Below are 18,805 nucleotides of genomic sequence, written 5' to 3'. Positions count from 1 at the left end.
CCAATGTTCTTTATTATTTTAAGTTTACAGTTTCAGAGATATGGACTTATCAGGCTTATGGACCACCCCTGGTCCCAATGGGGTTCAGAAAGCTGAGGTTCCACCGTAGTAACACTCTTGTTTTACTGTGGAACCTTTCTGTTTCTGAACATTAAATACAACTTTTTCTGTTGTGTGTGTGTGCCTTTCCATGTTCTGTGACCAAGCAATACTGTATGTGGCTTAATTTATTACTGCCACTTTTGGTGATGGTCGGGATGTAAGTGTAATGAGCATGATATGCTTAGCTGCAATCATCATATGTGTTGTGATACTGTGACTGTGTACAGATAGTGTAACTACATTTAAAAATACAATAAATGTAGCTATAGCTTTGTGTACTATGTTTACTCCCTTACCACCCACAACACTCTAACTTATGTTTATCAAACTGTTAACAACTCAATACTTACAATTACATACAACAACTATCTAGACACATACAATTGGAGAGTGCTTGGGGGCTCAGCTACAAACTAATAATAAAAGGAAGTAATAAATTCGAGACTGTATTGCCCCAAAGACAGCCTCAGGAAAAAACCTGGTAGGCCTTTTTACTTTTTTTTTTAAGCCTACGAGGAAAAACCCAAAATTGCTCTACTCTCATGTATGTGTGTATCATCGGGGTATCTATAGTAGGGGTACTGAAGAAAAAAAATGCATTTTTAACACCATTACACAGAGAGCTGGCTCAAGGGTGGGTACCCCACTTGTTTGAAAATGTGGCATAAAATGAATTATCACAGCTTACTTAACCTTTAAACCAGAGGCAGAGAATATAATGTGGGGGAGGGGCAAGTCATGTGTCATTTAGAATGTCATACTGACTGACATACAAAGCTGGGGGTATGCCCTCCACAGGAAAAATGATTAATAAATTGAGCTGAGAGTATGTTTTTCAGTGCTACATATCTTTCTTAATTATGTACTTTTATTTAAGTTCACATGCACTTTAAATAAAAGTACTCCTACATCAGTTGGCTAATAACTAAAATAGGTCCAAATAGTTGGTGTACTTTGCTGCAAAAAATGAGGAAATATTGCCTTAACCCTTTAAATTGAAGAGACAGCCCACCCCTTCCCCCCATTTCTCTGCCCTGCTTTAAATCCCTTGTCTTGTGAGAGAGGCCCACATGACCACCATTAGGATACTGTCTTTGGGCATAATTATATCAATGATAGCAGAGGCCAGCAGCCAGGTATAAATGAAAGGGCCACCACAACCATGAATGATGAAGTGTCCTATGACAGACTGAGTACTGTCCATTTGCAGTTTACTACTGACCAAGCAAGGGTACCAGACATAGGCGATTCTAAGGGGGGCCATGGTCCCTCCTCTGAAAAATAACTTTTTTTAAATCTTGGGGGAAAGTTGCAGTATAGATTGGCATTGTTATCTTTAGTATTTTTAGCATAAATTTTAGGCTGTTTTCAAGCCTTCAAATTGCAAAAATCCTGTAGCTTCTGGGAGTTGCACCCCTAGACCTCATGAAATTCTATTTAATATTACAGCCATATAACAATAATCATGCTGTTCCCTACTTGGCCCCCCTGTAGGTCAGGTCTAGAATTGCCACTGGTACCAGAACACAGTCCAGAGGTGATTGGTACTTGCATGCATGGGTCAAGGGTAATTCTAACCACAGCACCACATTGGGTTGTGCGCCACCAAGCGTGGGCTACTGTTATTGACTTTAACACACACTAGGGTAACAAAGATAGCATTACAGTAATACTAAGCCCAGCTGCTTGGTGACAGACAATCTACTCTGAATTAGTATATCACTGAGCCACTGGCTTCTATCAGCCACATATGATTTGGTACACCTGTGTTAGATGGTTTATCTCCCATTTTGCCGAAGATTACGTTTCGCTGCCTGGCCAGCAGGGCACTAGAACATAATGTGATTTGCTGTGTATAATCTCATCAGATCTTAAGAAACCTGCAGAATACTAAACAAGCAAGCAAGTCAAGCAACTTATGTAGTGATAAAAACACACGCAGCCACTATGGGTAGTTATTTATAGTCCTGTAGTGCAGTTAAGAAATATCCGGTTGTTTACAACCACATATAGAAACCAGGTGGCAGTTACAGTACAAGACAATGGGAAATGTAGTTCTTTTGTCGGATTTATAGTACTTTTATCACTACATAACAATTATAACAGAATATGGAGTAGACAATATGTTGGCTTACCGACACCTCCTTTCCAAAGCCCTCTTGGCATTCAGGTTGTAAGCCTCAAAGTGAGATCCTTTGTCATAGGTAACAAGACCATATAGCCATGTGCACTTCCTCTATAACAGTGCCTTGAACGGATACTTTCCAGCTGTAACCGTTCTATCTTTACCAGCTCCAGGCTGTGACCATTCCATCTTTGGTCATACATACCAGCACTCCAGGCTGAGACCATTCAATCTTTGGTCACACATACAAGCACTCCAGACTATGACCATTCCATCTTTGGTCATGCATACCAGCACTCCAGGCTGTGACCATTCCATCTTTGGTCATACATACCAGCACTCCAGGCTAAGACCATTCCATCTTTGGTCACATATACCAGTACTCCAGGCTGTGGCCCTTCCATCTTTGGTCATATATACCAGCACTCCAGGCCGAGACCTTTGGTCATAATAATTATTCCAGCACTCCATGCAGGCTATGCCAATCCATACCTACAGACCATGACTATTCCATCTTTGGTTGTACATACAGGCAACCGTCTTAGGCTGTGCCCATTCTGTCTTGGGTCACACATAAATGTATTGGCTCTATAGGGTGCCTTGGCAATAAGTACTAGTCCTCTAAGACCATTCCACCAATGGTAATGCATGCTATAGCCTTCTGGACTGCGACCATTCAGTCTTTGGTCAATTTCCAAATTTCCAAAGCTCTATTTGTCAGAAGCCATCAGTTTAAGAAAACTAGGCAACATATATAAGGCTACAAATTAAAGCTGCACATCTAACATTTCTCATTATTTAAGTCCATGCAGATCCCTTGGAGCTCGCTTCTGCCCCAATGATGGTAACCCAAACTTGAGATCAAGTTTACCGGTAATCAAGTCAGTACCACTTGTGATTCTGTGCCACGTCATGCACAGAATTGATGACAGCTTCACTTAATAGGTGGCTGACAGAGGTAATACTGTTACCAGAGTTCTTCAGCTTCATTTTCTTCCTCGTTTTCTCCTTCATACTCATTATCTGCATAAGCACATGATGACGATAACTGCTCATCCAAGTTACTGCCTCCATTATCTTCAACTGCTGACAAATAACTTACTACAATGGCAGTGGTATGACATAGTCCTGCCATGTTTTAGCATTGTTTACAGAGGTTACTACAAGTGTATGGATGGTAATATCACGGTAATTATGATAGCGTGATAATATTGTTAGCTACCAAATTTTTTTTCTAAATACTGGTATCATGTCAATGTAATATTGCAGTTTTATGGTACAACTGAGATACAGCCCATCCCTACTAATGATTCTAATCATTGTAAAGCTGATTGGTAGTTTAGAATGACTTATTTTGATCATAAATATTTGAGTTATAAAAATGTGATTTTAAGGGCTAAATCTGGTAACATAATTATATATAGTTTATAATTATGTGTTAATCGGATGGCTGCAGGTTCGAAGCTGCCCAGGTACAGTCATGGATTTTTTCTCCTTTCTCCACCTTTTCAAACACATTAATTTTCTGTAACAACTTTAAACAGGCTATAGAATACAGACCTTGAGCACTTGTGCTGTAAAGCCTTAATAAATAAATAAATAAATAAAATAAATATCAAACTGTTATTAACTCAACACTTACAACTACCTGTGCATGCACAAATAGAGAGTGGGGGCTTAGCCACAACTAAATTAATTAAATTAATTCGAGACTGTCTAGCCCAAAACAGCCTCAGGAAAAAACCTGATAGGCCACACACACACACACACACACACACACATTTTTTTTTCTTTTTTACCTACCAGGAAAAACCTAAAACATAAAGTGCTCCACTCTCATGTAGCTATGTACGTGTATGCACACAAAAAAATCAGTTATTAACACGTCATGTCTTTAATCATCGGAGCTTCTATCTACAGGGGGATAGTAAACAATTGTATTAACCATTAGTACACTTACCGTTATATAAATTATATTCACTTTATACAGCTTTAAATCCTATAAAATTGTAATCTGTGAGAAACATGTGCCGTCCATAATACAAGTAGTACATCTTAATATCATTATGTATCACTATGTGGCTTATACAGTGCTCCCTTGATTATCCAAACATTAGAAATAACCATTCTCTTTAGAGTTTATATTTTGCCTGCAGTGTACATTCTATTAGAGTAGTTTGTAGCTCTATGTTAATTAAAGCACAGCTCTGTGTGTATGGAAAATACAGCATGAGGGGGGTGTCAAGAGACTAATACAAAGTCAGGTGCTGTATTTGCCTCAAGACACCCCCAAGTGCTGTATTTTTTGTACACACAGGCATAGGTGGTGCTTTAAGTATTTTTATTGTACTTCCTGGTCATCTTGCTAGGAGTGATTCGTGAATACACGAATAGCTTCAATTTTTGGTGATCAGACTATCAGTAAGTTCATACACAGTAAATACAAACTAGTGAAGGTCACTACTAATGTCTGCCACAATACTCACTATTTTTGTGTAGTGACATTCACTACTATGTAGTGAAGGTCACTACAAAAGAGTAGTGAAGGTCATTACAAAAATAGTGAACATCACTACACAAAAATAGTGAGTATTGTGGCAGAAATTAGTAGTGACCTTCACTACTTTGTTTTTACTGTGTATAATCTATTTGTAGTCATAGAACGGACTGGTAGCATTAGTTTGACATTGTCTTGCATATGATCTATGCATTGTGCTGACTGTGTGGAGATGTTGCTTCAATTTTCCATGATTAAACTATCAGTAAGTGTTCATGTACTAGTTATAGAACCAACTGGTAGGATTAGTCTGGCTAGTTATAGTGATTTACAATGTCATGCACATGATCAATCATTCTGGGTTGTTTTCATAACATTCCTTACATAACTGTTCTGTATTTGCCCAATTATTATTATTATTATTACTAGGACCGCGTCACATACAACCAAGTACATACACCAACGTGACAGCCCCCCCCCGTGAGGCTATTAGGTGGTGAATGCATTATCCCCAAATCAACTCAATATGTCACAGTAGTGACAGATATAACACTATAGTGGCATCGTAACTAAAGGCCACCAGTAGCTAAGTGCCAGTACATCATTGGTGTGGTATAAATGGCACAGTGATGTGTACAAAGTATATGTATACAAAACATACAGGAGAGAACTATACATTATTGCAGTATTGTATGCAGCAATACATTATAGGCAACATCACCATGCAGATAAAAATTATTAGCCAATATACAGCAATGCATATCAACATCAACTAGAGCTAAGTAAGGTTCATCAGTGATGTAGCAATGGCACAGTGATGGGTGACACACCATAGTTATGCATACACAACTTTCAGGAGATAGCTACACAATGCTGTAGGCGTATGCAAGCCAGATGAACCAGATAAAGGAAGACAGCCAAGCCACTAGAGCCTAGTAGCTACGCCAGGTGAAGGCAAAAAAGATTAAGCACGTATTGAATTGCCTGACACCAACACAAAGAAAGTTCGCCATGCCAGCTGCACAAGACAAAATTGTTTACTTGTATTTTATATGTAACTGTAAGCTTATTGTAAAGAGCGTGGCATATGTCAGTTTAATGTTTTCTTGTATTGTTTATTTACATGAATGAATCCACTGGCAGCTGGCATGGAGACTTGAGATGTTACAAACATAAAAACTTACTTGTAATCTTCTTGTTTACACAAGTGGCTTCTGGCTCTCCTGCACGGGCATCACTAATCTTCTTCGCGCAATATGTAAGTAATTAAGCAAGGGTGTGGTACTGGGCGTTATATAGAATTACAAGTATGGTCAAGTCATCAGCACAAACAGGAGCGACGATTATACGTTTGTGCCTTCATTCACAGGCGAATCTATCCCCGGTTAGTTCATGTCTCTAGGCCTCGTAGTTTTCTCAAACATTAATTATTTATTTATTTAATTATTTATTTATTTATTTATTTATTACGTAATTTTAACCGCGTTTCGTATTATTCTTAGTACTTGGTTATATAATTACTAGGACCGGGCTGGGTCACATACAACCAAGTACATACACCAATGTGACAACCCCTGGTGAGGCTATGCATGCAACTAGGCACAATCAAAATAATTATGATTTTAATATGTCACAATAGTGACAGATATAACACAATAGTGGCATCGTAACTAGAGGCCACCAGTAGCCAAGTGCCGGTACACCGGTACACCATTGGTGTGGCAATGGCACAGCAATGTGTAGCCTAGTGATGTGTACTCAGTATGTAGGTATACAAAACATACAGGAGAAAACTAGCAGTATAATACATTATTGGCAACATCACCAAAGATGAATGTCATTCAGCTATGTAGCCAATATACAACACAGTATCAACATCAACTAGAGGTCACCAGTAGCTAAATATGATTCATCAGTGCTATGGCAATGGAACAGTGATGGGTACACACTTTATGCACACACAACTTGCAGGAGATACACAATCCGTATACTGTAGAAGCATGCAAGCCAGGTGAACCAGATAAAGGAAGAAAGCCAAGCCACTAGTACCAGGCTACCAGCTAAAGGCAAAATGTACAATACAAGAAAACATACCATGCTCTTTACAATACATTAGTACAAACAGACAGCTAAGTCAACCAGAGCCTAGCAAGCCAGAAAAAAATATAAAATACAAATAAACATACTGCTATTAATCCTGTTATTGTGCAGCTGGCATGGCCGCTTTAATTAGCTACCTGCTTCGATTCACTGAGGACATCCACTGGCAGCTGGCATGGCGACTTGAGACTTAGTGTACCAGCTGGCAACACTTTCAAAAACAAAGAAACAGTAGTTCGCTCATCTAAATCGGTATTTGAATCTGCCTGCTTTGTAGTGGGCATCACATGATAACTGTTTTGGTTGGCATTAAATAGAATCATTGGATCATACCATTTCTATCACCTCCACGAAAACACTCACCCACTATACGATTGTCTCTTCATTCAACATAGATTTTATTCCCGGTGAGTGCAAAGCCTTAGGCCATGTAGTTTTCTCAAACATTATTTATTCACTATTATTTGACGTAATTTTAACTGCATTTTTTATTATTCTTAGTACTTGGTTGCATAACTAGGACCGGGTCACATACAACCAAGTACATACACAAACATGACAACCCCTGGTGAGGATATGCATGCAAATAGGTGATGAAGGCACAATCAAAATAATTATCTCAATATGTCACAGTAGTGACAGATATAACACAATAGTGACATCGTAACTAGAGACCACCAGTAGCCAAGTGCTGGTACATCATTGGTATGGCAATGGCACAGTAATGTGTACTCAGTATATAGGCATACAAAACATACAGGAGAGAACTATACATATTGCAGTATAATACATTATTGGCAATATCAACAAAGATGAAAATTATTCAACTATGTAGCCAGTGTAGCACAGTAGGGATATTCACTTCTTATTGTTTTACAGTATTTGGACATTACGTACTACTCTGATCCAGCTTGTTTCAGTACTTTTTATTGCAGTATTATGCACTGTCCCTAATCTAATTTAAAATTCCAAATTTTTTCTTATACTTGTTTGTGAAGTTTTTTTTGCAAGCTGATGACCACTAAATATCTGCTGAGTTACTCACAGCACTATTATACTAGATTATGACTCATACAATAACAACTGATCAGTGGGCGTGGCTCTACATAAGCCTGCAGACAATAATGGATGTAGATTCGTGCATACCTACACACTGATGAATGGACGTGGCTACCATATGTCTACAGATTGTAATTTACATAAGTGGGCGTGGCTCACGAAAGAAGCAGAGCTACGCTATGACGTGTAGTAACACGTCCACTTTTAATGGGGTCAGACCCGAATAATCTGTATGGCAGGACCTGGATGACACGACTCGGTTTAACATTGTTACTAAATAAACTATAATTATTGACTTACACATTGCTATATAGTACGACGTGAGTTGCTCTCTCTGATCGATATCAACAGCGAGTCACGTACGCGTGTGTTTTTGGTGCAACCGGCGACCAAGTGTATTCGAATAGTTTGATGCAATATACACTGGTATGGAAGCCGTACTGTAGTCTATTAACACTCAGCGGTTTTTTAAATTATTTTTATTTTAATCTTTTTTTTAATAGCTAAATTTTTATTTATTACATACACGAACACATTAAACAGATACAAAATAAAATAAACACCGGATGAGTCAAGCTGAACCTCTGCCAGGCGCAGTCGAGTCAGCAGAGGTAGTGGGGCGCTCCACATGTACAGGTCTCATGGTCTTACTGCCCCGGATAGCCAAGATAGCAGAACGGAGTAAAGAAAAAGAGATGAAACAACGCATTAGTGAAAGTGTCTTGGTATAGGGTGTGCCATGATTCTTAGAGAGTAAATCAGCTAAGCGGCTATAGAATATAGTTGCCTCCCTACCGGCAAGTCCACCAAATGCAGAAAAAACCAGAGGGGTAAATGAACCACACTCCACACTGCGAACCCTATCACCATATTCCCGCTTCTTCTCTAACTCGTGCCTTCGAAAAAGTGATGCAGGCTGAGTCTTAAGGTAGCTTGGTGCAAAACCCTTATATCAAAAAATGCACCTTGGCGTCTACCCCAAAATCCAGTCGCACAAACGTCTGCACGGGCTTCATCATTACGAATGGCAGAAACAGGAGCAATGGTCTCTCCATTAAGAGGTAACAAAGGTGGTTCCACTGCAACATTATAACAGACCTCTTGTAACCATCCAGCTGTCAAGTCACGAAGTTCATTATGACGAATAAAGGTAAGGCCTCCATGGTGGCAAACCATAGCATGATCTACACTGAAGGGGGTGCCACAAATAGTGACTGGAGACATCATTATATACAATTGCCAGCCAAATCTAAGACTTAAAGCATCCCGAAACTCCTGCTTATTTAAGTAGAACCCCTGCTCCTGAATAGGAAGAGCTGTCAGCCACAGGGAAGAACACTTCATACCAGGCTTGTTGTAATTGTAATTAATTACTAATCATTAGCAATTTTCAAGTAATTGTAATTGTAATTAGCTGTTCAGTCAATAATCATTATGTAATTAAATGTAATGAATCAAAGTTATGCTATATAACAGTATACTACTCCATAACTTGACTAGTGACTATGTACACAATCCCATATGTATAATGTGTGGCCCATGTAGCTGCAGTAAATTGTTGAAATTATAGGCATAATTATATGTGACCAGGCCTGCGAAAACAGGGCATGTGGGCACAAACTACACCCCGTCATTCTACAGGTCATATCTCAGTACTGGAATAGTATTTCTGCATTCTGTAACTTGCATCATGATGCCAATGAAATGCTTACTAAGAGCTGAAAATTGCAAAACCATAGCATAATGGTACAAAACGTTATGAATGATGAAAGTATGAAAAAGTAGGTAAAAATCATGTGCCCACATGCCCTATTATCGCAGGCCTGGTCACATATTTGTTGACTTAAATTTTATGTACAGTATGGGATACCCATGGGGTACATAATGTTCTATAGCAGAGAAAGAATTTAAACGTATCTAGATGACACAAAGTTTACAAAGGATGAATGCCCTTTAAAATTTTGGAAGATAAAAGCAAATAAATACCCCATTTTAAGTACAATAGCAAAGAATAGCTGGGAGTTCTAGCAACATTAATTTTGTACCATTTGAGTATGTATTCAGCCATAGTGGCAATGTTCTCAGACCAAATAGATGTAGACTATTACCAAAAAAGTTTGAACAGTTAATATACCTTAAAAGTAATGCTGGAGAATTGTAAGTTATTGTTGTACCCCGATGTACAGTAGTAATTGAAAAGTAATTGTAATTATTAATCATTATTTTACAAACTGAAGTAATTGTAATTGTAATCATTAGATTGGCTTCAAAAAGTAATTGTAATTGTACTGATTACTTTCGGTGGGTAATTACAACAAGCCTGCTTCATACTATTCAAACCAACGATCCTCTGCATCAAGGGATCCAGATGAGACTTGACAGAATCAGCATTAACACTCAGCAGTAGAACCTTGACTGATGGCCATGGTAAAAGGTAAGACAATAGCGCAAGTATTGTATGCTTATCAATATATCAAAAGTTTTTTCTTAAGCAAACTATAAACATTTCTGCGAAACAATTAGGGCTGTAGCTGTAGCCACTTTTCTGCTACGCTTGACTGAAGGCGTCAGGCAGGCAGGCAGGTAGGCAGGCAGGCAGGCAGGCAGGCAGGCAGGCAGGCAGGCAGGCAGGCAGGCAGGCAGGCAGGCAGGCAGGCAGGCAGGCAGGCAGGCAGGCAGGCAGGCAGGCAGGCAGGCAGGCAGGCAGGCAGGCAGGCAGGCAGGCAGGCAGGCAGGCAGGCAGGCAGGCAGTAGAAAACTTTGTTGAATAATTTATTTTCGAAATTCTGTAGCAACTTAACGCAAACGTTTCGGTTCGATCTGAAGACACTTTTGGGCTTGGTTTTACCCAACCAATACTGTCATGTCATTGTGAGGGAAAATCGTGGCAGATTTTGGGTTATATTATATCACGGATCGCCCCCACACCTTCGATGTCCCTAATATACAGTACTATCATACTGTATGATATATATATATATATATATATATATATATAGATAAGGCGTTTATATAGACGGTGTGAGATCGAGACACTCTAATAGAACAGTCACCATATTACAGCAGTCAGGCAAATATTCACTGTTAAAATCAGTCTGACATAGAGTATAAAATTTCCTAGAAGGTATGTATTTGGCAGAAAGCTTGCTATAAAATTCAAGCTTGAGATACCCAAATATAGTAATCACCTTAATGCAACAGCCCAATAAACATACTGTGATAAATTATTAAAATCAACCAGGACTAACACCATTGATATGCGAGACTGAGCCTTCTGAAATATAATTAATCTCAGAGGGTCTACATTTCAAAATTTTCCTGGGGGCATTACCCAGATCCCCTTCTTTAGTATGCTAAAACTGTTAATAAACTTAATCAGTGTGTAGCTTTTAGTTGTAGTCTAGTAGCTAGCTATATTTAGCTAAGCTTGTTCTTGTAAAATCACTCTCATATTCAATCTAATTTTCAAAATTTACTGGGGGGTTCCCTCTAGGTTGGCATGCTAAAACTGTCAATAAGCTTATCAGTTATTAGCTAGTGGTTTGCTTTTAGTTGTAGTCTAGGCTGTCTAGCTAAGCTAAAATCGCTCATATTTGTGCAGGGTCTAATTTTCTAAATTTTCCTGGGGGGGATGGATGCCACAGACATCACATGCTAAAACTGTTAATAAGCCCATCAGTTAACAGTTAGTTAGTTATAGACTAGTAGATAGTTAGCTAAGTTTATCTGCTTTTCCTTATTGAAAATTATGGGTTATATAAAGGCCCCACATTCTAAATTTGCCCTGGGTCCCCTAAAATTAAGTTATTATGATAGTATTGTGCATGTAAGGTTAACTACAAACCTCTCTTTAATATAATATCCATATTATCCATATTTATTTGTTCACATTGTGGAGACTGATAATCACAATCACGTCCTTGCTGTCGTTCTGATCTTATGGCAGTCTCAACAGCTTCACTGGTGTCGGAAACTATCTCTGTGATGTTGATACATTTGGGTTGAGTGCCACTCTGCAGCTTGGCCAATACATCGCATAAAACTTGAGTAAACAGACTGCCAGTAACTTCATCTACAATTGCTCCTTCACCGATATCACACGACCAAATTATTAGGACATGATGATCTGTTTCATAAAAATATTTCGTGTTGGTAAGATTTAAACAGTTGAATAGTGATTGGTTCAAAATTGATTTTGCTTCAAATAAAATGTCTCCTGCAATGAGAAGACAGTTAGTTAATGACATGCCGTATAACCATGGCCGAGATGTGTGCGGCTTACTGTATATACATACCTTTAGTGCGGCAGGTATCAAATATAAAAACTTTAAATTTCTTATGTAGATTTGGCTTACGAAAAGTAGCTATAATGTCATTAGTATAAATTAACTTTTTATCACTCGTCTCCAGTGCATCTCCGCCAGTAAAAAGTCTCCTACCATGACTGGAAAAATATACAAACAGCATTTTAACGTTGGCTGGACAATCGTCGGTAACTTTATCAAGGTAATATTCTATTTCAGATTTGTTAAATCTATTTAATTTGTACACTGTAAACAGAATCATCGATAAGAACACATTAATTCAGTCTGTCTGAGCTAACTCACCTGTAAAAGTATTAAATTGCACAAATGTGCTTATCATTCTATCTAAATCTTCCGTAAAACTTCCAATACATATTATTATTGCTTCAGCTATTCTAATATCACAACCACTTTGTACATAAATATCATTATTATAATTAACACTCCTCTGATTTGCGTCTGACATGATAATAAGATGTATTTAAGAAGAGGTCATGTTTTATATTACCACAATACGTCACCTAGTGGGGATTCCTAGCAATCCTAACAATAGAACACGTGATAGACATGCCTGTCACTGGCACGGTTCTGGCGGGATAGTGGTTGACTACCCTGTATGACCCTGCATGCCCCACCCTGTAGATATAATGATTAAAATACAACAAAGCAAAATAAGCACAATAATAAAAAAGTAAAAGGAAGTGGTTAGCTACTGAACCGAAAGGTTTTTATTTTGGGGTTTTCTATTTTCACACGATCTGAGGTCCGGAAATGACGTACATGCATGCAGCATACGACTGTAAGGCACTGCGCGTTTCTTACTAGCTAGCTACTTGCGCTCGTTTGTTCTTTTTACAGTGTGGTTGTCGAGGTGGTTGTGTTATTGGCTATCTATGGCTCTGGCTACTGCTACTATCTATGGCCCTGGCTACTGCTACTATCTATGGCCCTGGCTACTGCTACTATCGCAACTGAGTGGATCTGATGTTTTCACTTTGTGACAAGATGATCTGTTCACGTAATTAAGTTTTTTTGTGTGTGTTTTGTTTAGTGGTTGTAGCTATGTTAGGGTCCGCAACGTGAAAAATGAAGTTGCAAGAAACAAATCCCCGACTATCGTAGTATGTTACCCTTAGTGCCCCATCACTAATACCATCCTTGGTTTGGAACTGCGTTCCCTTGTTGGAGAGACACGCGGATTTTAATATCTCACTTGATTGATCTTTATTTCATGCGCTCTAAAGAAGACGTCCAGAGCTCCCAGATTCCAAGTGTGATTTCAAGTGTTGTTGGCCTACCAAACCATGCATAGAAGTGAGTAAAAATTTGCTCGTGTTTTCCACAAAGGCTGATTTTCTGCTGATGGGTCGTGAAAATTTTTCGTTCGAGGCGCTCTACCAGCCAAGAGAAGAGAAGCCAATCCTATCACATAAGATTATTATTATTATTATTATTAATGGACAAAAATTGCTTGGCAGTACAAGACTGTCAAGCTAGGCCGCAGGCCTTTGAGAGTGCCCATATCTTGTTGTTCTCCATAAATCATCAAGATTCTTCTTAAACAATGCCACGGTTGGTGCAGAAATAACATCTGCTGGAAGAGAATTCCACAAATTAACTACTCTGTTGGTGAAAAAATTATGCCTCACTAGCAGCCGAGATCGAAATTTAAAGAGTTTACGGTAATGAAGTTGGATGTATAAATATTCTACACACCAAGTTTGAAAGAGCTGCGACCTTTCTAGCTGCCTAACTGCCTACACACCAAGTTTGAAAGAGCTGCGACCTTTCTAACTGACCGACCTTTCTAGCTGCCTAACCGCTCTACCGACCGACCTTTATAGCTGCCTAACCGCTCGACCGACCGACCTTTCTAGCTGCCTAACTGACCTTTCTAACCACTCTACCGACCTTTCTAGCTCCTGGCAGAGATGAAATTTTCAGTGCAATGATCTTCAATGGGTTGCCTCCTTCCTACTGTTACAAACTGTCTTCCTAGGAGCTTTAAATCAGGGAAGATCCAGAAGAACATCTGAGGCTTCTAAGAAGTGGTCAAATCCTTGACTTTTAAAGTTAAAGGTCATTGGAAACTACTTCTCTAATAGAACATTCAGTATTTTATAACCATGTATACTGTCACTACATTTACCATCTACTTTTGGTTGTGTCAATTGAACAGCTGTATAGATTGCTGGAAAGTGTGCATTTTATGGACATTTAAATCTTGATAATTATTTTAACCTTGTGATGATGCAAGCAATGCAGTGTCCAGGATGCTGGAGAGTATAGCTAATAGTATTTGAAATCCATTCATTTGCTATGAAGTAATCATTTTGTATCAGCTAGAGAACTTTATTACAGGACCAGCTCATAACCTCACATTTTACATACCTGATTTTCTATATGAAAATTAACTATAATAATTAGCTATGTATCTTGTGCAACTGCCTAAATAAATAACAACTTAGTAATGCAATATAGCCATAATACCCTAATTCTGCTGTGTATATGTCCTATGAGTTTGTGAAATTATTGATTCATGACTAAGGTAGAGGAAAAGCTTCACAGTTTTATCTGTCAGTGTGATCATTCTATTAGAGTCACTTTATAGGTGTAGTAGACCTACACTTTTTTACAGTGTCCTTTTATCATGTTTTGCACAGGTAGTAAAAATAGGGCAGGAAATCACAAGGTCATGGTCCCCATGGCCAGTTTTGGTGGTCAATTCTTGTAGCAAAAGATCAATGTGCTCTTAATCCTTCTAATAGAGCAATCATCAGTGTTAGTGGCTACTTAATTTTTGAAGTGAAAATGGCCACCCAAAGTACTGTCTCAGATCCCTGGGGCATGCATCCAGATGGAATCTGTGCCTGTATGGGCTAATTAAAGTGTAACTTTTTACATTCAATTACAAGTACTTGATATTTAAGGATATGTGTGGTTGAATAAGTCCTTGAACACATTAGTGCATACACCCTGTATATCGTCCAAAGAATACATTTAACCTGCATGTTGTATTGATTTCTGCTTGTCACAGGTTCATATGCATTGGACTGCTCTGTGTAACAACACCCATTCATAATAACAAATTTATCTTGAAAATACTCATCAATCTGCAATGTTATCTGCTTTAATAAAGCCAAATTTCTGTTCATCTAGATCTATTAATTTTGCATCTCTGCCTATGTCATTGTTTCCCTTACCATATCAATGATTGTTTGGTCCATTGATTGTTTGATTGTCAAGTGCAGCTGTAAGAAGCCATCATCAAAGTTAATAAATGCATGGCTAGAGCAGACTAAAAAGTAACATTACAAATCATTTGGGGTATCAATTCAGCTAACTATAGTCTGTAAAGAAATAATTTGCTATAAGCTTGTGCAATGGTATTGATGGATGAAAAACTGATGATTGAGTTTATGTGATCTATATAATTTATTTAAGCATATGGTCATGCCATCTGTAAACTACATGTGTGTAATGTAATAGACTAATCACTCAATTTGTTCTTGATGTGACCTAGTATGCGAGTAGGTTAATGTACAAGTATAATAATGGTAACTATGCCTCACTATATAGCTTAATAGGATATGGGAAATGGATGCAGGAACTGCATGGAATGCATCATCACAAGGTTAAAATATCAAGATTTAAATGTCCATAAAATGCACACTAGCCAGCAATCTATACAGCTGTTCAATTGACACAATCAAAAGCAGATGGTAAGTGTAGTGACTACACGCCGGGTTATTCTAATAAAATACTGAATGTTCTATTAGAGTAGTAGTTTCCAATGACCTTTTAACTTTAAGTCAAGGATTTGACCACTTCTTAAAAACCTCAGATGTTCTTCTGGATCTTCCCTGATTTAAAGCTCCTAGGAAGACAGTTTGTAACGGTAGGAAGAAGACAACCCACCAAAATCATTGAAGATCATTGCAGTGAAAATTTCATCTCTGCCTGCCAGATGGTTAGAAAGGTCGCAGCTCTTTCAAATTTGGTGTGTAGAATACTTATACATCCAACTTCATTACCATCTTATGTGATAGGATTGGCTTCTCTTCTCTTGGCTGGTAGAGCGCCTCGAACGTAACATTTTCACGACCCATCAGCAGAAAATCAGCCTTTGTGGAAAACACGGGCAAATTTTTACTCACTTCTATGCATGGTTTGGTAGGCCAACAATACTTGAAATCACACTCGGAATCTGGGAACTCTGGACGTCTTCTTTAGAGTGTACAAAATAAAGATCAATCACGTGAGATTAAAATCCGCGTGCCTCTCCAACAAGGGAATGCAATTCCAAACCAAGGGTGGTATTAGTGATGGGCACTAAGGGTAACATACTACGATAGTCGGGGATTTGCTTCTTGCAACTTCATTTTTCACGTTGCGGACCCTAGCTATGTGTTTTGTATTAGGACAGTACCTTGTACAGGCTTGCCTTTTGTACCATTCCTTCCCTTGTGGTAAATTGATAATAAATAAATAAAATAAATAAATATAGTTTAATAATGTACCAGATCTAATCCAAATACAACCACTTGAGTTGGGGGCTTGTGACATTGAAAATTACATTTCCCATTTACTGAGGCAGTAATAATGGTGGTGTAAATCCCCACACATCCCAACAAATTGTACCATTTATCAATGCATGTATTAATTGGGTTGTGATCAAAGTTGCTAAGTGGTGCATGTGTTCAATTAATACAAATGCAGTAGTACCCAAAAGGTAAAGGCAATTCTCTGGTAAAGACAAGTCCCCAGACTTGATCCCCACTGCTACCTCAAGGAAAGTTAGCAACAAGAGTTAATATATTATGTTCTGAGTAGGATACCCTACTCTTATATGCCCTATAGAAAGTATGTGTATGACATAATGACAAGGTGTTGTGGTTTGTGATGTACAAGAAGCTATAAAAATACTGGATTCTAAATATTGTCAGTGGTAATCACGTACATATTCCCATTCATGAATATAGCCTAGTGAAAATGCCTCTAAACCATGATGGCATGTATTAGTTCATTGTGACAGTGATGCTTGAGTAGTTCAGTTTCTAGCTACATTGTTAGGTATGCTTACAATTGATGTTATGTTCGGGTGTTGTATGCACCACATTATGCCTTTCTACGGTTACGTACAGTAGTAGGGTATATGGGAGTCGGACATGAATGCCACACTGTCTCCCATACTCAGCCAATATTGCACATAATTTTTTTCTCCCATAGTCCAGCAATTTTAGCCTACCATTGATTAACACTCTTGGCAAGAAGGGTAAAACTAATACTCTAGGAAAAATTATGTGCAATGTTGGCTGAGTATAATATAAATCACATGGGATATATTGCATTGCAGTACATGCTTTATGTTAAAGTTTAGCATTTGAAAAATGGTTTGACGTAAAACTAAAGTAACAGCAGAAGGTTTGAAATACTTATCAATAGCCAGGCACAGAAACATGTGATATAGCCTTGCAATCCATGCAGCCAAGTGCGCAGGGTACTATAACTGGAGAATTTACAGGCACAGAAATACGTATTATAGACACTAGAGTTGAATCAGTACTTGTATGTGACAAAACTAGTCTTATAGCCTTCATGTTTTGACAAATGACAACTTGTCCTGTGAAGCACTTTAAACCTGGGTCAGTTTATAGCCCTTGCATAATCTTTGGGCAGCTGGCCCATGCAACAAGAGTTACTAACAAGAAACGAGGACTCAGGTAAATGTGAACAGACTATAGCTGTAGCTATAAAAAGTAGTACATTTAAAGATTATTAATTTGAAAATGAAGTAGGGATCCAAGTGATAAAAAAGTTGTGAAAAAGGAGATGAATGTATTATGATGGTATTGCAACAAAGCTCTGTGGGAAAATACCTACTTTGGCATTGAAGAAAATAATTGCTATATAATGCCAATGTAGAGATTTTCTCAAGAGCTATGTTGTAATACCATCATTGATCTCGTTTCACTACTTTTTATCGCTTGGATCCCTATGTTAATTTTTGAGGTTTGGGTTTTTCTGGCCAACAGTATCACCCAAAAACCAGCTTCACAATGCCATGCTAGTACCTAGACAGTATTGGTTAGCTATAACCAAGCCCAAAAGTGCCTTCAGTACTACTCTAAATGTCTCCAATAGATTGTTATGAGATTAAAAATAATAATTCAATGGAATTTTGTACTGACTGCCTGCCTGCCTGCCTGCCTGCCTTTAGGCAAGCGTAACTTGATAACAGCTAAGGCTATGAACTTGATTTTCTCACTTTTCGGCATCGCTTCATCCTAAGACGTGCCTTTTGGCATACCACAGTACATACAATGCACGCATCATGGACTTACATTTGTCTGTCCCATTTCTTTTTGCTGATTATAGTCTAAGGTGTCGATTTGCGATAGCGTGGTGCATGGTTTCCCTACAGTACATTTGTAAGCAGGAATCATTCATATTTTCCATGGTGACTGGATTGATTGCAGAGGCACTTCTATATCAGATATGTCTTCTTTCACTGTTTACTGAAGCGAATAAAACATGTGTAAAAAGCACATGTTTTTTACTTCAATGGCACAAAAACAAAACTATGCAAACAGGTCGGGTTATCACTCAGCAGGTCAT

The 18,805-nt window shown here is 38.3% G+C and overlaps 1 protein-coding gene across 1 annotated transcript; it reads right to left on the bottom strand.

The window, feature by feature from the left end:
* Positions 1 to 3,831: 3,831 nt before the first annotated feature.
* LOC136257416 (uncharacterized) lies at positions 3,832 to 12,670 on the bottom strand. Its single transcript, XM_066050608.1, has 5 exons — positions 12,491 to 12,670; positions 12,179 to 12,433; positions 11,728 to 12,099; positions 4,188 to 4,241; positions 3,832 to 4,141 (listed from the first exon to the last, which is right to left on the bottom strand). Exons 1-4 carry the CDS (start codon positions 12,651 to 12,653, stop codon positions 4,210 to 4,212), a joined length of 822 nt encoding a protein of 273 aa, XP_065906680.1. The 5' UTR covers positions 12,654 to 12,670; the 3' UTR covers positions 3,832 to 4,141; positions 4,188 to 4,209.
* Positions 12,671 to 18,805: the final 6,135 nt, after the last annotated feature.

This window comes from Dysidea avara, chromosome 6 (assembly GCF_963678975.1).
Source record: "Dysidea avara chromosome 6, odDysAvar1.4, whole genome shotgun sequence".
Taxonomy (NCBI): domain Eukaryota; kingdom Metazoa; phylum Porifera; class Demospongiae; order Dictyoceratida; family Dysideidae; genus Dysidea; species Dysidea avara.
Note: the sequence above shows the minus strand (reverse complement) of the source record. Positions and strands in the feature narration are given on the sequence as shown.

What these genes read in the sequence shown, in the direction of transcription:
- LOC136257416 (XM_066050608.1), bottom strand. Translation starts at nt 12,653, where the DNA reads ATGTCAGACGCAAATCAGAGGAGTGTTAATTATAATAATGATATTTAT. An exon ending in TGATACCTGCCGCACTAAAG is followed by an intron (nt 12,100 to 12,178) that starts GTATGTATATAC and finishes TTCTCATTGCAG; the next exon opens with GAGACATTTTATTTGAAGCA. An exon ending in GGATATTATATTAAAGAGAG is followed by an intron (nt 4,242 to 11,727) that starts GTTTGTAGTTAA and finishes TGTTTCTCACAG; the next exon opens with ATTACAATTTTATAGGATTT.